The 21,068-nt window shown below is 49.0% G+C and overlaps 1 protein-coding gene across 2 annotated transcripts; it reads left to right on the forward strand.

The window, feature by feature from the left end:
• The first annotated feature begins 6,822 nt into the window (after positions 1 to 6,822).
• Positions 6,823 to 18,215, forward strand: AEN (apoptosis enhancing nuclease). Of its 2 annotated transcripts, XM_060097348.1 has the most exons (4): positions 6,823 to 6,929; positions 12,158 to 12,734; positions 15,121 to 15,321; positions 16,284 to 18,215. In XM_060097348.1, the coding sequence occupies exons 2-4, from the start codon at positions 12,222 to 12,224 to the stop codon at positions 16,518 to 16,520; spliced, it is 951 nt and encodes a 316-aa protein (XP_059953331.1). In that variant the 5' UTR covers positions 6,823 to 6,929; positions 12,158 to 12,221; the 3' UTR covers positions 16,521 to 18,215. The 2 variants fall into 2 exon arrangements, with proteins under 2 accessions (XP_059953331.1, XP_059953330.1); XM_060097347.1 differs by lacking the exon at positions 6,823 to 6,929 and having other exon boundaries at positions 12,139 to 12,734.
• The last annotated feature ends 2,853 nt before the right edge of the window (positions 18,216 to 21,068 follow it).

Here is a 21,068-nt window from a genome sequence, read left to right on the forward strand (position 1 = left end):
AGAGAGTGGACTTGTGCGTACAGAACTTCTTCTTGGCCCCAGAATCTGCCTCCGTGCTGTTGGGCCCAGAAGTGTCGCCAAGGGAAAACTGAGGTGAGAAAGCCCAGTCCCACAACTGAGCCTGGAAACCAGTCCCCCACTATGGCAGAAGCAGTGATCATACAAACCATTTCCCATCCTTTGTCCATGCCTCCGTGTGGGGGGCACCTTACCCTCAGATGGTCACCAAGTTCCAATGGTGAGACTCTCAGTGGGACAAATTTTTCAAGCAGCAAACTCAAATGCCCTCCCCAGTCCTTTCTAAGTATATTCCCACCCTCCTCCTCCACCCTGGAGAAGGAGGCACTCCTGGGGCCCTTGGGCCAGAGAAGGGAAGTGTTGGTCAGCAGCCTCGGGAGGCAAAAAAATGACTGGGAAAGTGTTTGTTTGTTTGTTTGTTTTAGAACACTAACACATTTTACCAATTTAAATTGGGTTGGGAGTTGTACTCCTTTAGGGAACCCTAAAAATGCAACCATTGTTAAGCTCACCCTGCCTCTGCCCCTCGCCAGCTGTGTGACCTTCGGCAAGACACTTAACCTCTCTGAACCAATCAGTCCTTCACTTCCACCCAGAGGCTGTTGCTGTCAGTGTCTCAGCTCCTCCAAACTGGCTGTCTCCTCCATTTCCTGCCTCTTAAATTCTCTTTACTCCAATCCTGCCTTAAACCAGTGGGCAGCCAGTCCTATTAGAAATCTCATTCACACTTGAGAAGGCTGCAAATTGGTGTCACTCAGCAGGTGCCTGCCCTTCACTGGAGGAAAGAGGCCTGGATTGGGCAGAAGGGGGCAGAGGTGGGGAACAGGGGAGGAGGGGAGTCAAATCTCTCCCAGGCAGTCCTCAGTATCCAGGGCTGCTATGGAGACAGAAGGGAGAGAGATCCTGCCTCAGTGAAACAAGCATCTGGAGAGGGTAGTGGGGTGCACTCCTGATTTGAGAGATGGACAAGAGTGCCCCTGTTGATATGTAGCAAGGTGCAAAATAGAGGGAGCAAGGCATTCCCTGGGGGGTGGGGAGGGAGTCCTGGCTTCAAAGTCGGACACACCCCAGTTCCAATCCTAGCTGCACCACTTACTAGCTGTGTGACTTTGAGGCAGTCACTTAACATCTCTGAGCCTCAGATTCTTTAATTGTAAAATGGAATTGATCACATCTACCTTGCTAGGTTATATGTTTATTAATCAATGGAAGTGCCAATAATATATAATGGCATATGTAAATACTCAACAGTAGTCTCTTTTGCCTCCTCTTTCATAGTTTTTCTTTTCCAGGATCTGGGGTACCCACAAGTCCCCTTCCCTGAAGTAGCAACAAATGAGAACCACCATGTCTCTATTAGTCTCCTACATCGCATAGAAGTTTTATCCCATTTAAACGTTTATTCTTCCCCTCCCCAGATCAGTATCTTGTTCACTTCAGGAGGCTCAATATATCTTTAAAGAATGATTATAAACCAAATGTCCCCGCCCCCACCCCCCTCCTTCTCTTCCCTCCCCGCACTTCTCCGTTTTAAAAATGCAGAAACCAAGACTTAAGTTGTATGATTTACCTCTAAGTCACTCGGCAAAATAGACAGCTTACTACTTCTTAAGGTAACTTTCTAAGAGTCTCAGAACACAAAATGGTTGGTGATCCAAGGGTCGGGCATCTGGAGTCCCCTTACCTCAACTGCATCGCCCGGGTTTATGCAGCCAGCAGCCAGATCTGCGCGTGCGTTTCCAGGGATGAGCGGGGAGGCAGCGCCCTCCGATGGATCCTGTAGGTAGCTGCGCCTTAGCGCCCAGTCTCAATCTTGGCTGCAAGCTAGAATCACCTGATAAGCTTTAAAAATCTCCGTATTCAGGTCACATTGCAGACCTGTTATATCAGAATCTTGGGGTGTCACCCAAGTGTCAATATTTTTTAAAGCTCCGCAGGCAATTCTAATGTTCAGCCAAGATTGAGCAATAATTACAAAGATTAATTTTATATGTGAAATAAAAGCAATAATTACAGATTAATTTTATATGTGAAGAAATTGTAGTGTAGTGTAGAAATTGTAGTGTAGAATGGAAAACGTTAACGGTGGAGAATAAAATTCCCCTGGATCAAATCTTGCCAGTTTTCCACAAAAAGTCAGTCATGTGAGACTTGACATGGTTCTAAAAATCCTGGAAAATCTCTAGATTTTCCAACTCCCCTGGAGTTGGGAGAAGGTATAAAATACCATAATTGTCTTGATGACAGGCTGTGTCCAGGTAGGTTCAAAGTCACTGTTGGATCAAGAGTGCTAGTAGAGCGGGAATGTGCTTGAATAAAATAAGTTATTTACATTGGCTTCCAGGTTGTGTCCGCTTCATACCCTCTAACACATCGGATTTTAAACTTGAGCGTGCATGAGGGAGCTGTTAATCTGCTTGTTAAAACACAGATCCCTGGGCCCCACCCACCCCTGAATTTCTGAGTCAGTGGGTCCAACAAATTTCCAAGTGATGCCTAGGCTGCTGGTTTAGGACCACACTTAGAGAATCGCTGCTACAAAAAATGGCCAGACACCCGCCTTCAGGTCTGCACCTGGTCCAGCAACATGGGAATCCCCGTAGCATCCCAAATAGTCCTCAAAACAGGCATGCAAGGAAGGCAGAATGGTACTTCAGAGTGTGGCATAGTGATTTGTAAGCACAAAACACAGGTCAAGTCCCATGTCTCAAGTGCTTCTGGATTGACAAGGTTGGGGGGGATAGGGTGGGGTCCCTGGGGGCAGGACTTTGATCATGGGCTTTCCCCCACCAAGCCCCAACTCAAAAGGGCCTGTTATAGAGGAGCCCCAGTCTTTGTGGAAGGAGGAGATAGTTTCACTTCAGGAATGGGAAGGTGAAGTCCCTAAAGGTTGGGGTTGGAGGTACTGCCATTCACAGTCAAGATGCCAGTATTGGGCCATCCATATTGTATACTTGTGGACCTTCAACTTTTTTGCTTGATAATATTTTCTATCGTAAGTTGTGGTAGTTACAAATGATGTATCGTAAATATTGACATCTTTTAAAAAATGTGTCTGTAAATGAATGTAGTGGACACATAAATATCTATCAGAGCAATTTGATACTAACATTAACCATTTTTAAAATACATGAAAAAACTCTTACCGTCAATGTTAAATTTTATCTGAGTCCTATGCTCCTGGAAAGCAGCAATGGTGAAGAAATTTCTCCCATCCTTTTGTGTTCCACAAACTAGTTACTGCAAAGAAACACCCTGCCCCATATGACTGTGATAAGACTCCAGGATTCCCCCATTGTTTACCTATGATGAGTCCTGGCAGGGGACACTCCAAATTCCCACGGACACTCCAAATTCCCATTCTTTGCCTCATTGATGATTAGCTGAACTGCTGAACCCATGGATCAATTGGAATAAAACGCTCATTAACCAAAATTTGGTTAAGCTTCTTTTCTTCCCCTAGGTCCCTGAACTATGGCCCACCCTCAGCCAGAGCCAGTTTACAATCCCTCCTTAATGACCCCTCCAGGGAATAGGCTGGCCTCAGGGTAAAACAATCTCCGTATCTAATATCAATTTACTAACCTAATAGGATCTGGGATCTGGTCACTGCCACCTCCATATCCTGTTCTTTCTAGCCCCCTTTACTCCTCCCTGTAAAGGAAAACCCTTTTTGCCTACCCTTGAGAACTAGCAGAGCATTTTCTCTATTGCAATAAATATCCCCTCCCAAACACCCGCCCCGCTAATCCTTTCAAATAAAGTCTCTCCTTACTAAATCTGGATTTGTTTTTTATTACATGCAACATTCTTTTTTCTTCTTCAACTTACACTTCCATTCAACTTCCACTATGGAGATTTATCCTAGCATAATCTATTTTCATGCTTGGCAATATTTTCTGTAGAACCTGATCATACTTTAATGTCACAAAATTATGTATATCAATTTGAACTTGTTAACTCTAGAAAAATGTCCTGTGACCCATGAGGTTCCACGTGTTATTTTTTTTTCCTTCTGGATTGAGACATTGTTGCTATTATTTCTATTACAAGTGAGCAAATGATAAATATACAACATTTCATTACGTGAGAAATAATCTTTACACATAAAAAGTGAGTTTTAATTAGAAATGCCATTGGAAACATGTCTCTAGGAGATAGATGGGGCCAGTTATTTTTCATTAAGTTTATAAATCTGGGGATGAATATCACTTTTTGCAAGAATGGGAAAGAGTTGGGCCTTCTGTTTTGTTTTTATGGATGTAAACACTGATAAAAACATTGTTCACATAAAAAGCAGATAGAAGTGGAAGGAGTTTTCTCTGGCAATGTCAGCTCTTTTCATTTCTGTTAATTATCTAGCCTGAAAAAAAATTTTTTAATGACCCATTAGCTGGCAACATGATTAAATCCTCCTTGGATCATAGCGAAAGCAAAGAATCAGAAACCCACCAGACTTGTAGAAGGGTTTCTTGCCCAGTCCTCAATAATAACCCATATTTAGAGCAGTCTTGTTGAAACTGATAGGTGTCATTTCGGGCGAGCTCCGAAAAGCCTGGTCCTTTATGTCTCAGCACAGAAAGAATTCAGCAAGAGGCAAAGTGATAGATAAGAAGTGATTTATTAGAATGGGACGCTTGTGAGGCTTACAAGCGGGAAGGCAAGAGGGTGCCACGCCCGAGAACTTAGTGGGAACTTAGATTTATAATCAAAGGAAAAGGGGGGAGGGGGAAAAGACCACTTTCTTCTTCATTCTTTTTTTTTTTTTTTTGCGGTACGCCTCTCACTGTTGTGGCCTCTCCCGTTGCGGAGCACAGGCTCCGGACGCGCAGGCTCAGCGGCCATGGCTCACGGGCCCAGCCGCTCCATGGCATGTGGGATCTTCACAGACCGGGGCAGGAACCCGTGTCCCCTGCATCGGCAGGTGGACTCTCAACCACTGCGCCACCAGGGAAGCCCCTCTTCTTCATTCTTGAGTAGACGTCATGCTTCCATCATCAACTCCTCGTCCAGGTTGGGCAGGGGAGTTTTTTGTCCCTACATGGTCAAGCCAGGACTCCAAAAATTATTTCAGGTCTCTGTACAATGAGCACCTTTCCATACTGAGCTCACTGGGCAGGATGTGAGTCTCATGCCACCATTGTTTTATTGTTTTGGGGCATGTCTCGTGCTTCTGTCACATGGTTTTGTGGCTAGGCAAGCCTGCTTGGTTTTATGGTTAAGTAAACCTGTTTTCTTGAATGATCATTAATCTTACTGTGGTCTCCCAAAGCCTCCTAAAGTTCCCTATCTACAATCCCATAATGGGGTTTCTAAGCTGACTATTTATTATCCTACTCAATCCCTATCATTATTTTTCTTCTTCCCCAAACCTACTTTTATTTCCCAGGGTAATGCCATAGAGCAAGATTTAGAATGTGTGTGTGTGACTTTCCTTTGTAAAGTGGGAGACAGCTGGTTATAAAAAGGGAGAGGGAAGCTGGACTCCAAGGACTCCAGGTCTATTCCCAGGTCTAGTCCCATGGAAGTTGAGGATCTGGTTACTGACTCTCTTAAAATCCTCCTTGCCCCGAGAGTTGCCTCTGACAGAGTCTCCATGTCTGAAAACAGCTACTCTGCATCCCCTTCCCTTCTGCTCTCTGTCCTCTCAATGTTGCCTCCGAAAGAGCTCTGGAATCTGTCCCAAGCTCTTTATCCTCTCTACCACTCTGGCCACCAGAATCTTATCCCACCTGAATGCCCACAATCACCCCAACACCCACGCCTCTTTCTCCAGGCCTGGTCCATTCCTTTCCTACTGCAGCCAGAGTGAGCTTCCCCAAACGCAAATCCGCTGGTGAACCAGCTCTGGCTTGAATTTCTTCCAGCTCCCCCAAGACTTCAGGAATCTGAGTAGAAAGCCTTATCCCTCTAGTGGCCTTCTCCTTTGTCCTGCTTCCCTCAAATCTGTAGCCAGGTCAGAAATAGCCAATTTTTGGAACATGTACCCCTGGCCTTCTGAGTACATTTGCGATGCCACTGCTGCTTGCACAATGGAGCTAGAAGGAATCTGACTGCGTTGGTCTTTGTTTGGACCCTCACTGTTTTCCCTTAATTTCTTGAAATGTCAATTTCCTTAATTGTAAAACAGAAATAATAGTACACATCTCAAAGCGTTCGTCAGATTAAAGGGGTGTATTGCCTGGCACACTGTTAATGCTCACATAATAAATGCAAACTCATTGTTATTGTTTTTATTATTCACGTTGCACTGTTATCTGTTAACCTCTGTTACTGCGCCAAACCATGAGCAACTAGAGTCCCCAGCGATCGTTCTTATTCTGTGTATCCCAATGCCGAGCCCATAGTTAGGAACTTATTACTTATGAGTAAAGTATCGCAAAAGGATAAATGAAAAAGTAGCGCCGAAGGAGCAAACCTGACTTTTAAAAATCTTTTTTTAGTGGCTATCGTGTATATTATTTCACTGAAACCCCTCGACACCCGAGGAGGTAGGAGTTATTCCTATTCTGCAGATGTGAGTGTGTATTCTGTAAGTCAGCCTGCCTTTAGTGGCACGGAGCTCATAGGAGCCCACATCCCGGCCCAGGGAGCGGGATGGATTGGACAAAAGTGGGAGCAGAAGTGGGCGATAGGAGGCCACGATCCCCTCCAAACGCTTTAAAATTTCCCGCGGGCTGGGCCAGCCTTGGGCACAAACCACACCCCTCTAGAAGTCCCCGCCCCTTACGCTCCCAAGCGCCAACCCGCAGCGAGCCAGGCTCCCGGCCAATCAGAAGAGGCCTTAGGCGGGCGCTGCGGTTCAGCAAGCCAACAGGCTGGCGGCCAGAGCAGGGCTTGCCCGGGCGTGTTGGAGCTGCAGGTTCCCTGGACGCCACGTGCTGGCGTGAGAAGACTCGCAGGGCTTTCAGGTGATCTCGGGGACCATGCTGGGGATCGCGGGGTCGGGTAGGCTGGCGCGACGTGTCCCCGGCCGCAGGGCCCCGCGCGGTGTGTCCGCCCCCGGCTTGTGGCGGGGGACGCCCGGCCGGGCCGGCCCGGCTTCCGGGCTCCCCCAAGTGCAGGCCTGGCCCCGGGCACCGCCTGGCCCCCATCCCACCCTGCTCGGGGGTCTCGGGCCTGAGTGGGCGGCGCTGGGCGATGGGGCTCGGCCTGGGTGTTTGCCCGGCCGCCGCGACCAGTGAGTGACCAATGCCTCCAGTCCTTCCCTGGGTGAGGCCGGACTCCCACACGTCACTCCTCGGAACGCCGGCGCGGGGGGAGATCGTGCAGGGCTCTTCTCTGACTGTTCTCGTCTTGTGAACTTTTAGTAGCACAGGGGATCTTATCGAGCCAGCTTTTCTCAAATTCGGGCGATTATTAGTATCATGGCAAGGGGGTGGGGCCGCGCACTCTTTGAAATACAGATTCCAGGCCCCGTTTCCCCAAATGGCAGTTACGAAGGTGTGGGGAGTAGGCCTGGAAATCAGCCTTTTAAACAGACGTTTAAACAGACTAGGTTGGGGAAGCCCCTAACCTAGTTCAGTGCAGGATTTCATAAACCCTCGTTTTAAGTTAGGAGACAGTGCCTTGGTCCAGTTGATCTAGCTCTTTAGGGCCAGAGCAGGGTCTAGAACTGCCCACCTTCCTGATCAGCCAGCAGGTTGGTGGCCCTGAGGGCACTGGGAATTCTGACTTCGAGGTTCCTTTGGGCCTTTGCCCAAAGGCCTGGTGGCTGCTGATTCAAAGTGCTGGTTCTGGGCTGGAGAGAGATTTGTTTGCCTCACTGAAATACATTTATTTGAGCAAAACTTCTCTTGAGCTTCCCTAAGCTCCATGTGGGAGCCCAGGATGAGGAAGGTGGCCCCTTGATGATTAATTGTTGGTTCTGACGTGTCAGCTAGGTCAGGGCATGTAGAGAACTGCTTTCATCTCTTGCAACACAGGGCCAGGGCCACAGAGACCTTTGTTTCTCAGGGATCCTAATTTCTGGCTTCTTTGAAACCTTGGCAACAGTGTTAGGGAGGCCACTGACCCTTGTCCTGGCCTCAGCTCCTGACCTGTAAGGTCCTTAGCCGTCCCAGAGAAGGGAAAGGGCCCTCCTCCCCTACAAAAGTCAGTTATTAGTGGGTCTCTGTCTTCTTAGGCCTCCCCATTACTGGGCTGAGACAAATTGAGGTTCTGTATTTGTCAGCCTTAATATGTGACTTGTCAATATGAGGAAGTTGATTACAGTTAAGAGCCCTTTTAAAAAGGAGAAGACTTCTTGGGGAAGGGATAAGCAAGCAGAGGGAGGATAAGTCAGGATGGGTCACTGTGCCTCCCCCTGGCCCAGGCATCACCAAATGGCAGTTCATCTCCCCTCCCATTTCTCTTAGCCTCTGCTGCTATTGCAGCACTCTCCAGGAACAGTTCTTTCTCACTGTCCGCACTGCACCCATCTCCTCTCCCCTTACCTCCTTGCTTTCCAATTGCTGCACCAAACTCCTTGCTTTCCAACAATGGATGTGCTTTGCCTCCTGGACTTTGTGTCTGTGTTTTTTTCTGTCTGGATGCCCTTCCCTTCTTGGGCTCCTGGTAGACCTTTCTGAACCCTTCAAAGTGTCCCCTCCACTGCCAGGGCTTTTCTAACCTAGCGCTTCTGCTTTTTAAATACCTGGCCTGGTGACTCAGGCATGGGTCCTTTGTCCATTGCTCCCATCCTGAGCACACTCTTGTAAGTTCCTGACTACTTCTCTTCCGACCAAACCAGAGTTCCCTGAGGATGTGGTCACTTCCAGCTCTGTAGTCCCCACAGTCTGGCAGATAGCAGGCCTGGTGTCGGCTTCCGGAGAGGATCCGCTCCATGCCAGGTTCCGGGCTGGCTGTAGGGGAAGGGACAGAGACAAACAAAGCTCTCTACCTGCCTTCAGAGTGCTCTGAGGGAGGCTGTATGTAACTATTGACTTTGAAGAGTGCAGTAAATTCTCTGATTGTGCTGCAGAGCAGAGAGAGGTGAACTTCTTTGCTCCCCAGTTAGACTGTAATTGTATGGGTTCAGGGCTACTGTGCCATATTTCAGTGACCTCCCTAGGTGCCTTTGGGGCTCCCTCGCTTGACCTGCCGAGACCAGTATAGGGACACCATCTTGGGGTAGGAAAAGCCACCAGAGTGTGACGGGCTTCCCAGAGAGCAGGCAGAAGGTAGAGTGGTAAAAAGCGGACAGGGGCAGTTCCTCCAGCCAGGCCTACCTTGTGCCTTACGCCCAAATGGCATCAGGCTGAAGGTGGGCCCCTCTTCCTCAGCCCTGGGGTACTTTTTTCAGGCCTTTGCCCCTAACATGTCCACTGATTCCTCTCCCTTCTACCTGGAGGGCTACTGTTCCACATTCACGCAGACTTAACCTCTTCAGCCTGTCCTGCTTCCCTGGCACTTCTCACGCAGCCCTTCACACACCTTCTGCTCCGTTTCTGTCTCTGCAGTGAGACTCAACTCCTGGAGTCCAGGATCTTTCTTTGTAACTCTCTGCCCAGCTCTTGCCACAGTTGGGACCCCAGGGGCCTCAGTGTGACATTGGCCTGTGCAACCCGGAGGATTGTTCCAGAAGGGCTTCCTGGAGGATGTAGAAAGGGTAGGGGGGATGTGAGTGGGAAGGGAGGCAGGAGGAAGGCCTGTGGGTTGGGAGTCCAGGCTGAGGCAGCTCTCGCCTGGGAAGAACTGATTACCAACCATGAGCAGGGGTCTTCACCTCTGGGGGAAAGGGAGCATATAATACGTGCCAGGAGGGAATTCCCCGGCGGTCCAGTGGTTAGGACTCGGCGCTTCCACTGCCGAGGCCTGGGTTCAATCCCTGGTTGGGAAACTAAGATCCCGCAAGCCGGGTGACCATAAATGAATGAATGGATGGATGGATGGATGGCCCGGATTCAATCCCTGGTTGGGGAACTAAGGTCCCGCAAGCCGCGTGACCAAAAATGAGTGAATGAATGAATGAATGAATAAATAAATAAAATAAAATAAAATTAAAAATCAAATTATTAAAAAGGCAAAAGGGACTTCCCTGGCAGTCCAGTGGTTAAGACTCCGTGCTTCCAATGCAGGGTGTGCGGGTTCGATCCCTGGTTGGGGAACTGAGATCCCACACGCCGCTCCGCCAAAATAAATAAATAAATAAAAGGCAAACACTAAAAAGATAAAGTCCTTTAAAAATTTACATATATGCAGGGAGCATATAATATATGCATTTTAATGGGGATTTGGCCACAATCCAGATACACAGTAACCAAGGGAAACTTGGGACGTGACACTGCTGACTGCATAGAAAACCCCTTTGTTCCCATTAAGAATCGTTGATTCAGGAGTTAAGGGTGAGCAGCTAAAGTTTATCCAGATGTACTGGGAAACAGCATTTTCATGAATACAGATGCAACTAAAATTGGTCACCTATAAAGATTTTAAAGGCTACATCAAGGTATATAGTCTTGACTAAAGACAGATTAATGAACCAAATGACTGTAATAATTAGTATTTTTTTTTTTTTTTTTTTTTTTTTTTTTTTTTGCGGTACGCTGGCCTCTCACTGCCGTGGCCTCTCCCATTGCGGAGCACAGGCTCCGGACGCGCAGGCTCAGCGGCCATGGCTCACGGGCCCAGCCGCTCCGCGGCACATGGGATCCTCCCAGACCGGGGCACGAACCCGTATCCCCTGCATCGGCAGGCGGACTCCTAACCACTGCGCCACCAGGGAGGCCCTAGTATTCTTAATAATAGGGTGGGGGAGGGAAGGATTGGGAGTTTGGGATTAGTAGATGCAAACTATTTTGTATAGCATGGATAAACAACAAGGTCCTACTGTATAGCACAGGGAACTATATTCAATATCCTGTGATAAACCATAATGGAAAAGACTGAAAAAGAATGTATGTATACGTGTAACTGAGTCCCTTTGCTGTACAGCAGAAATTAACAACATTGTAAATAAACTATACGTCAACAGAATTAAAAAAAAATAAAGCATAATAAGTTAAAAAAATATATGCAGATCCTAGCACACATGGATTGTGCCTTTTCCTCTTCACACGGGAAGGAGAGTAGGGCCATTTTATATGCAAAGAACCTGAAGCTCAGTGGTTAGGTAACTTATACAGAGCTGAGTTAGCCCCTGCACTGTCTACTTCAAAGCGCTGGTGTTCTGGTGTGTTCAAAACATACTGGCTGTCCTAATACAGCAAACAGGATGAGGTTTTTCAGGCTACATCCTTCACTGTTGGGAAGATGCCGGCCTTATTGCATGGGATTTGCAAACCCATGTGAACAACAAATATTTTCTGTGGCAGTGGTGTGTGACAGCATCTCTTTACAACCCAGCGTTCAGGGATGGAGAGCCTGTGGGAGGTACCACAGGAATCTGCAGCACTATAGGTCAGGGCTTTTTCTGTTTCTCTTTTAGAGTTGAGCTGCTTTACCAGCACACCAGTGCCTGTAGGCTTCAGTGATTAAACTACATGTCCAACTGTATTTAAATGTTTGTAGACAGTGTTGTGATGAGTGAATTAGAAGAAAGGCATTTAATAGATTACATCATTTTAGTTAACACATACCAAAAATACAACTATTGCGGGCCTCCTGTGAAATATTTTCTCCAGGTTTTGCTGTGGGTCTTGTGTTCACATTTCAAAAAGTTTTTGTTTTTGTTTTTTTTAAAATAGAATATCATATATATGCCATTTCTGTAACCTTTATTTTCTCATAGCCATACCTCTAAAATGTTTTGATGCTAATGGTATTGGAGGTGAACTATGGCTTGGAGGTTGAGAGCATGGATTCTGGGTTCACATCAGCCTTTGTCTAGGTATTAATCGGGCAAGTTACTTAACCTCTGTGCCTCAGTTTTTGTACCTGTGGTATGAGGATAATAATGCTTTGTTCAAGTTGTTGGGAAGATTGAGTGATTCCATGTAAAGTACTTAAAACAGTGGTTTTGCAGGTGGTATTGATTGTATGAGTGCAATTATTATTAAAATAGGTCCTTGACTCCATCTGGGATGCTGAGACAAAGTGTAGGGCTCTGGGGCAGCCTGGCAGTAGAGCACTGCAGGGAGGGAGGAAGAGAGATGGAGGGGCAGGGCTGGCCTGGAACACTCCTCACCCAGCCCCTCTGCCCTATGTGTTCTCTCCCCAGGCTGCCGCCCCATAGGCAGATTACCTCCCAGACCTCCCTTGCCCTGAGCGGTGAGCTGATTGGGATGGTGGCCCGGGAAGCTCCTGAGTCTGCCCAGTGCCTGTGCCCTTCCCTGGCCAGCCTGAATGCCAAGGATATGCTTCGGAGGAAACACAAGAGGAAGAGCCGACAGCACCAGCGGTTCATGGCCCAGAAGGCCTTGCTGCAGGAGTATGGGTTGCGGAACACACCCCCGGAGCCAGGATCCTCCCCAGACACCAAAACCACCAGCAGTGTGAGGCAGCGTCCAAGGGCTGAATCTGGAGGTGCCCCAGGCAGCAGAAGGCCCACCCCCAGAGAATCTGCTGGGCCCTTGCCCAGCAAGTGCGTGGCTATCGACTGTGAGATGGTGGGCACGGGACCCCGAGGACGGGTGAGTGAGCTGGCCCGCTGCTCCGTGGTGAGTTACCACGGCGAGGTCCTCTACGACAAGTACATCCAGCCTGAGATGCCCATCGTGAACTACCGCACTCGCTGGAGCGGCATCACCAGGCAGCACATGCGCAAGGCCATCCCCTTCCAGGTGGCCCAGAAAGAGGTGAGGGCAGGGCTGGGGGCTTGGGGTCAGTGTGACGGGCTGGGAAGAGCAGCCCCGGGCCTGAGTCAACACTTAGCCACTAGAAGCGAGAGACCATTGGGAAGTTACTTAACTTCTCCAAACAGTGGGTTTCCTCTCCATAGGAAAGGGTGAATAGAAATCCTGCCCTACCTGCGTGGAAGGGGTGCTGGGGTGTCCCACGTGGTAGTGTTTATGGAGAGGCCGCGCTGACTGTAAGATGCAAAATAGCTTCTTTTCTGTTATAAAAGCACTATGTGTCTGCGTAAAATTTGTAAGGCCCACAGTGCTGTCACCTTCAGGTGTTAAATGTTTTGGTATTTTTTTAATGTTAGTTTTTCATTGCTTTGAAAAAAATTAGTGTTAGGACCACACTGACATGCCAGGAATTCCCAAACGTCCTCGAGCATAGGAAACACCTAAATCCTTATTAATGATCTTGGATCCTTGTCCTCAGATTCCTCCATAGAGATTCTGATCCTGCAGGTCTCTAGGCCTTGGGAGGGCTCTGATGTGTGTTCCTAAAAACCGTCATGCTGTGTAAACTTTTACGATAAAAACCCCAGAGCTGATGGGGAAAAGGGGTTAGGGACACAATGCCCAAAAAACTTCATTAATGACGCCCCAAAAATAAAAAGATAGAAACCTAGTAACAGTGGGAGCACAGTTTTGCACAGGTTCAGTGGTTGAGAAATGCGTAAGTACGGCACTCTGTCTTGAAAAGACCTGGAGCGCTCTGGGAAGTGGGTGTCAGGGGTAGCGGCTTGCACTGTGGGAGGGGTTGAGGGAATTACCCGAAGTCAGGAGGTGGGAAGCCAGGTGTGGGCAGCACGCTGGTGAACTGCGCTGGCTGGTAGACTTGCAAGGCGTGGGCGCTTTCTGGATTCCCCAGTGGCTCTGCTCAGCTAGGTGAGGTTTCTGCATTCACTTTCGCCCTTCTGTTTCTCAAGGGCAAAATTTGTATTATTTTCAAGTCACATCCTAATATATCAATCGTGTTGGAACATTTTGCATTTTCAAACCAAGCGTTGTAGCAGAACTATTTAACATTTCCGGTTTATTCTTGGGATGAGGTGCATTTAGGAAATACTGATACGTCATCTTGTGTCTTCCTTTTTCACATAAGATACACCCTAAGGATTTCTTTCAAAAGGTTATTTATCAAGCAGGTTGCTCAGGAATAGAAGCAGCAGGAAGGGAGGTAGGTGGTGAACCCTCCAGCTCCCCGTTGCTTCCCTCAGCCTGCCAAGAGCTGGACCACATTGCATCTGCCTGGACTCTGAGCCAGTGTGGAGTGTGCTGGGTGCCTTCCCACCACGTGGCTTGTGTTTGTGTGTGTGTGTGTGTGTGTGTGTATGTGTTATGGGGGGATGGTGACTAGAGTGGGATGGCCCGTGCCTACCACTAAAGTCTAAATGCACCTTATCCATATGCCGTGAAGGCTGAGTTTAGCGATAAACCACGCGTCACTAGCAGAGGCAGCTGTGGGAGGCTGGTGGCTGGTGATAAGGAGATGCCTGTGGCCCTGGACGTGGCCTCCCTAGGGCCTGAGGAGGGCGGGAGGCAGGAAAGAGAGGCGCGCATTGTGTAGCTGGTGAGAGCTGAGCCAGAGAGCATGTTTCGAGGGTGAGAAGTGGGAGTCCTGTACAGCAGAGGGGCAAAGGGACAGAATCCTGAAGATAAGGACCGTTCCATTAATGCTGTAAAAGCTGCAGTTGGTGATACGTCTCCAGTGCCTGGCACAGTTCTGGGACTTCACCCTGACACACTCCTGTGTGCTGAGCTGTCACAGAGCATCACTAGTCCAGGCAGACATGGTCCCTGCGTGTTACCATGAGCTCACAGTGGGGGGCAGCCAGACAGGCCACGCGGAGCTGAATGTGTGCTTAGAAAACGTGGTGAATCCCCCGAAGGAGAGAACAGTGGGGGTCCTGATGGCGTTGGGGGTGGCCTGCTGATGTGTAAGCTGAGACCTGCCATGAGAGGAGTTGGTGGGGGTGGGGGGTGCCGGGGGGCTGGCGAGGTCTTCCGGGCTGAGAAGAGCCTGTGCCGGCAGGAAAGAGTGCTTGTATTGGGTCACTTACCCATCCAAGAGCCCCTTAATGCTCACTACCACCCCACCAGTGCCGTCGCCAGCTTTCCTGTTTTGCAGGTGTGGGGGAAGCTTAAGCGGCCCCCTGATTATAGCAAGTAGTGAGTAGAGGGTCTGGATTCAAACTTGGGGCAACTTGGTTGACAGTGGAGCCCGTGGTTGCCCCTCTGCGCTGCCTCACTCCAGAGGGGTCCCCACACCCACTGGTCAGGGTGTCAGGATGTGTCTTGTGCCCACCTGACAGTGGGGCCTTCCCGACTCCTCCTCTGCTCACAGATCCTCAAGCTCCTGAAGGGCAAGGTGTTGGTGGGGCACGCCCTGCACAATGACTTCCAGGCCCTCAAGTACATCCACCCTCGGGGCCAGACCCGGGACACCACTTATGTCCCCAGCCTCCTCAGCCAGCCCAGCCTCCACGCCCGGACCCGCGTCTCTCTCAAGGACCTGGCCCTGCAGCTGCTGCACAAGAAAATCCAGGTGCGTGGTGCAGGGGGGCTGGGGGAGCGAGAGGGCCTGGCCTCCATGCTGGCCTGGTCACGGACAGGCCGTGGGCTGTGCCTCCAGCCTCCCAGTCCCAGTCCTGGGGCTCCCGCATGTCCACACAGCCCTGGGTGTTTTCTCTCCATCGCCCTCCTTCCCCAGTGCTTTGTGACAGCCAGCCACACCCTCCCGGGCTGCTGTCTTTCAGATCTGTCTCCCACCCAGTTCCTGGCTCTGTCCCCACGCTTGCATGTAGAACTCCATCTCCTGCAGCCTTCGGTCAGGGGCAGCTGATCACTCTTGCTCCTGCTGTGCTTCACATTCATAATTCCATCTGCTCCTCAAGGCTTTGAAGCAGGGATTTTTTTTTAAAAAATAAATTTACTTATTTTATATATTTATTTTAGGCTGCATTGGGTCTTCGTTGCTGGGCGTGGGCTTTCTCTAGCTGCAGAGAGCGGAGGCTACTCATCGTTGCGCTGTGCGGGCTTCTCATTGCGGTGGCTTCTCTTGTGGAGCACGGGCTCTAGGCACACGGGCTTCAGTAGTTGTGGTATGCAGGCTCAGTAGTTGTGGCTCGCGGGATCTAGAGCTCAGGCTCAGTAGTTGTGGCTCACAGGCTTCGTTGCTCTGCGGCATGTGGGATCTTCCCTGACCAGGGCTTGAACCCGTGTCCCCTGTGTTAGCAGGCGGATTCTTAACCACTGTGCCACCAGGGAAGCCCTGAAGCAGAGATTTTTAACCGGGTTTTCTATTTGAGGAAACAGGCTTCAAGAAGCTAGGCTTGTGGTACAGCTGGGATTCTAGCACTTGTCTGTGTGACTAGGACCCATGCCCTTCTCGCTGTACCAGGCTGTACACCCGCATCCTGAGAGTATGCATCTCTGGGCCAGGACCCGGCCCGGGCCACTGGGCCCCACCAGGACTGCGGGCAGTGATGCGTGGGCTCTCGTCCACAGGTGGGCCAGCATGGGCACTCGTCGGTGGAAGATGCCGTGACGGCCATGGAGCTCTACCGGCTGGTGGAGGTGCAGTGGGAACAGCAGGAGGCCAGCAGCCTCCAACCCCACCCTGAGGACAGAGAGCCCGACAGCAGCACAGACATGGAGCAGTATATGGAGGACCAGTACTGGCCGGAGGACCTGGCCCAGGGCACCAGCAGAGGAACAGGGGAGGCACCGGGCAGAACGGAGTGAGGGAGGAGAAGCTCCACTGGGGAGCGGGAACCAGGAGAGTGGCTGGGGCCGGATGCCACCAGTGTCCCACAGGGTCTGAAGTGTTGGGACCATCTGCCCACAGCACAGTCCCCGATTCTGTGTTTTTGCTGATGGCACTTTATAGGCACCATGAAAATGGCAGGTGGGCTAGCTGCTTGAGCCCAGCAGGAGTAGGGGATGCGCGGGCAGACTTCCCACCCCCAGGCTGTGCTCTCTAAAGGGATGATCTCTCCCTCCTTGGGGGTGGGGGGTGGGGGTGTCCCTATTCAGGAATTCCCTTGTCTCGCCCCAGTGACCTGGGGCAAAGCTCTCTTCCTGTTGTCACCATCTACCTCTTCCTCCACAGTCATTTTCAGGAGAATAACTACGCCCTGAAGCTACAGAGTTAAGGCCACTCAAGGGTCATTTTGTCCCTTTCTCTCAGAACTGGAACCCTGGCTGTAGCCATTGTAGGAGCTGCCAGGCTACAATGGAATAGCAGAGACCTCAGCTCGTGGGGAGCTGGGTCTTCACTTGCTCACCACCAGAAGTCACCAGGCACTGTTCTGGGAGGAGGGAAGGCAGATAAGCTTTGGGTGGAGTCTGGCATATGTATTTTGACCCAAGTCAGGCATTCCTCCTGCCCACCCAGCGCTAGGCTCTCTTAAGCAAAAGTCTGAGAAACAAGACAGCGGTTTGAATTCTGGGACCCCTGTGCAGAATTGCCCACAGGGATCTTTATTTATTGAGAGCAAGGCCATGGGTCTGTAGGGGAGCAGAGGGCGGGTCCACTGGGACCGGGCCGGGCATCGACAGCTGTGCAGCTGTTGCACACGGGTGGGTGCCCCCAATCACTGTGGTGGTTGGGTTTTCTCCAGATTTCTAAAAATGTTCTGTGTCGGGATTCATCTCCTACCCCTCTTTCCTTGTTTCCTAAGGGGCAGTTTGGGGGTATTGGGGTAACCCGGAGCTCAGGTCACACAGAACCTTTGAGCCCCATCTTTGCTCACCACTCAATAGCTTTGAGACTTAGGCAAGTGTGTGACTTCACTCTTGAGTCTGTTCCCTCATCTGTAAAATGGGAATAATGACACCACCTACCTCACAGGGTTGTTAGGAGGATGAAGTGCTGAGTGCTTGGCCCAGTGCCTGGCGCCTAGTAAGCCGGACCGGCTGTGTTTTCTTTAAGGATCAGTGTTGGGCTTTCCGGGTAACACCTGAACACGCCCTCGGGTTGAGTGCCTTTGACCCAGACAGGACTGTCCTCGTGGCTGTTCCAGCAGGTAGGGCACAGGCCGCTGAGGACAACTCAGAGGTTCCGGGCTCTCACTGTTCCCCGTGATGCTTGGATTTCACGTCAGTCTGAGCAAAGCAGCAGGGCCAGGAAGGGAGAGACACTGAAACCACACAACTGCAAAAGCAGGGCCGCAGATTGCTCTGGGAGCTGGCTGAGTCACTGACCACGCCTGGCCTGGCTCCAGGACTTTGTTCTAGGTTCCTTAAATGTCTGTAGCTGATGCCACACTCACAGTTGAGAAGTAGCTTTGGTTCTTTGGTCTGTGGGTTGAGGAAGGATGGAGCTGCTAGCAGTGGGGAGATGTACGGGGTTTGAAACCAGCTTTGTTGTAAAACCCAGAAAAAAACTCAATTGAAAAGTGGGTGAAGTGGCCTTTTCTTTGAATTCTTTAGCTAGGGTGGGAGGGTGGCTTGGGGGAGGGATGGTGGGGATGCTGGGGCGCTGAGTCTTGCTGGCTGCTTTGACCTTTGAGGTGGGCGGCTTTCAAGATGATGCTTTGGGATGTAGCAAGAAAATACTACAGAATTTATATAGTTTATTATTTTTTTCCTTTATTTTTTTAACATCTTTATTGGAGTTTAATTGCTTTACAATGTTGTGTTAGTTTCTGCTGTATAACAAAGTGAATCAGCTGTACATATACATATATCCCCATATCTCCTTCTTGCGTCTCCCTCCCACCCTCCCTATCCCACCCCTCTAGGTGGTCACAAAGCACCGAGCTGATCTCCCTGTGCTATGCGGCTGTTTCCCACAATAGTTTATTTTTGAAAATTTTATAACTGCCCTAGTATAGAGCACAAGTTTATTAAACTTCTTTCTCTTTGAAGGTATGTACTCACTTTTTTATTTTTAAAAACTTTTTTTAGTTTTAAATATAAAATACACGATATAAAATTTACCATCTTAGCCATTTTTAAGGGTAGAGTTAAGTAGTGTTACATATATTCACGTTGTTGTGCAACCCGTCTCCAGAACTGTATTATCTTGAAAAACTGAAACTCTATACTCATTAAACAATAGCTCCTTATTCCCTCCTCCTTCCAACGCCTGGCAACTACCGTTCTTTCTGTTTTTATGAATTTGATTAGGTACCTCGTGTAAGTGGAATCCTACAGTATTTGCCTTTTTGTGTCTGGCTTATTTCACTTAACATAATGTCCTCAGAGTTTGTCCCCGAGGTTGTAGTACGTGTCAGAATTTCCTTCCATTTTAAGGCTAAATAATAATTCATTTGTATGTATATGACACCTTTTGTTCATTCATCCATCCATACATCAACAGACATTTGGGTTACTTCTCCCTCTTGGTTATTGTGAGTAATGCTGCTATGTCTCTCCAGGACCCTGCTTTCAATTCTTTTGGGTATACATTCAGAAGTGGGATTGCTGGACCATGGTAATTGTGTTTGTTTATTTATTTATTTTTGGCCACTCTGTGGCTTGCAGGATCTTAGTTTCCCCCAACCAGGGATTGAACTCCGGCCCACAGCAGTGAAAGCTCAAGTCCTAACCACTGGACTGCCAGGGAATTCCGTGTTTCATTTTTTTGAGGAATCTCTATACTGTTTTATACAGTGGCTGCACCATTTTACATTCCCACCAACAGTGCACAAGGTTTCTAATTTCTCCATATCCTTACCAACACTTGTTATTTGTGGTCTTTTTGATAATAGTCATCCTGACAGGTGTGAGGTGATATACCTCGTTGTGGTTTTGATTTGCATTTCCCTGATGATTAGTAAAGTTGAGTATCTTTTTCACATATTTATTGGTATATAGTTTATTTTTAACACATTCTTTTTTATGTCTGTGTTTTAAAAAATGTATCCCAGGGACTTCCCTGGTGGTCCAGTGGTTAAGAATCCTCCTTCCAATGCAGGGGACATGGGTTCAATCCCTGGTTGGGGAACTAAGACCCGACACAGCCAAAAAAGACAAAAAAACAAAAACACAAAACAGTATTCCATAGCACAGTTTGACATGTTTTAAGTTGAACCACATTAAATTGCTGGTATTTGACTGAGGTGTTTCCATCTGTGGTATATAATTTAGAAATTCACATACACATTTTAGGGGTACGTGACCAGCTGAGGTTGGAGACAGTTGAGCTGGATTTCAAAGGGCAGGTTGCCTGTAGGGAGAGGTATCTGACCCACCGTTATGATTCATCCACTCAGCCTGTGTCCTGTGCTGGGGGTTCAGAGAGGGACATACAGTGGCAGCCTTTGAACCTGCTACAGGCACTGCAGGTGGGCCAACTGGCAGGATGCGTGTCTTGTAAGACTGAGAGGTTTGCCCTGAATGACTCACTTTCCTCCTGACCCAAGGAAATTTGTGGATTGGTCTGGCCAATGAGTGACACCAGTTAAACCTGGGAAGCATCCCCACTAGTAGGAAATCCCCAGCCCATCCCCCTGGCTGGGGTCAGGGATTCCTCTCCTAGGCTGTTACTCACCAATGCTTGTGTCCAACCTCAGAGTGCACAACACATTTGAAAAAATTCAGTGTGATCCAGGCAGGGTTCCAGGTGCAAGTGGGAGGGGGAACAGTAAGTGAACAAGTACAATATGTGGTATCTCAGATGGCATCAATTCTTATAGAAGAAACCCGGAAAGGGGCTGAGGGTGTAGTTTTAAATAGAGGCCAAGAAAGGCCTTGGTGGGAGACCTGAGGGAAAGGGAGAAAACTGGATAGATAACCTGGAGGAAGAGCTTTCCAGACTGGCACAGCAAATGCCCAGGCTCGGGACAGAGAAGAAGCCAGTGTGCAGGAAGGAGGTGAGAAGGGGGTGCTAATTGAAGGTGTGGGACAGGGACTGACCTTGTGGCACGACTGTACATCTCCTTGACCTGAAGGCACAGACCCGATTATACCCCTGCTAACCTTAGGGCTTAGCACGTGATGAATGAATTAAGGAATGACTGATTTCTTCTGAATTTAGGTCAAACCCTAAAAAAGAGTCTTAGATTGGATAGTGGTACAAGATGAGATTGGAAAGGCAGGTGGGACAGATAGATGTAAGAGGGTCTTGGGGACTGCGTGGGAGTTGAGGTTTTTTTTTTTTTTGGAGAGCAGGAAGTCACTGTAGGTTCTTGAGCAAAGTGCCATGACAGTGTAAGAGATTATTTTGGAGAACTTAATCTGGTAAGATTTGAAGGATAATTTAGAGCAGGGCATGAAGATGGAGGTAGGGCAGGTGAAGACGGGTAGGGTGTGGGTAGAAAAGGAGAAATGCAGAGAAGACTGGAA

The sequence above is a fragment of the Mesoplodon densirostris genome, chromosome 4 (assembly GCF_025265405.1).
Source record: "Mesoplodon densirostris isolate mMesDen1 chromosome 4, mMesDen1 primary haplotype, whole genome shotgun sequence".
NCBI lineage: Eukaryota > Metazoa > Chordata > Mammalia > Artiodactyla > Ziphiidae > Mesoplodon > Mesoplodon densirostris.

Excerpts from the sequence above, each read along its gene's own strand:
- AEN (XM_060097347.1), top strand. The coding sequence starts at position 12,141 with ATGTGTTCTCTCCCCAGGCTGCCGCCCCATAGGCAGATTACCTCCCAG. Across the intron at positions 12,735-15,120 it reads TCCAGGTGGCCCAGAAAGAG|ATCCTCAAGCTCCTGAAGGG; the intron begins GTGAGGGCAGGG and ends CTCTGCTCACAG. Across the intron at positions 15,322-16,283 it reads TGCTGCACAAGAAAATCCAG|GTGGGCCAGCATGGGCACTC; the intron begins GTGCGTGGTGCA and ends TCTCGTCCACAG.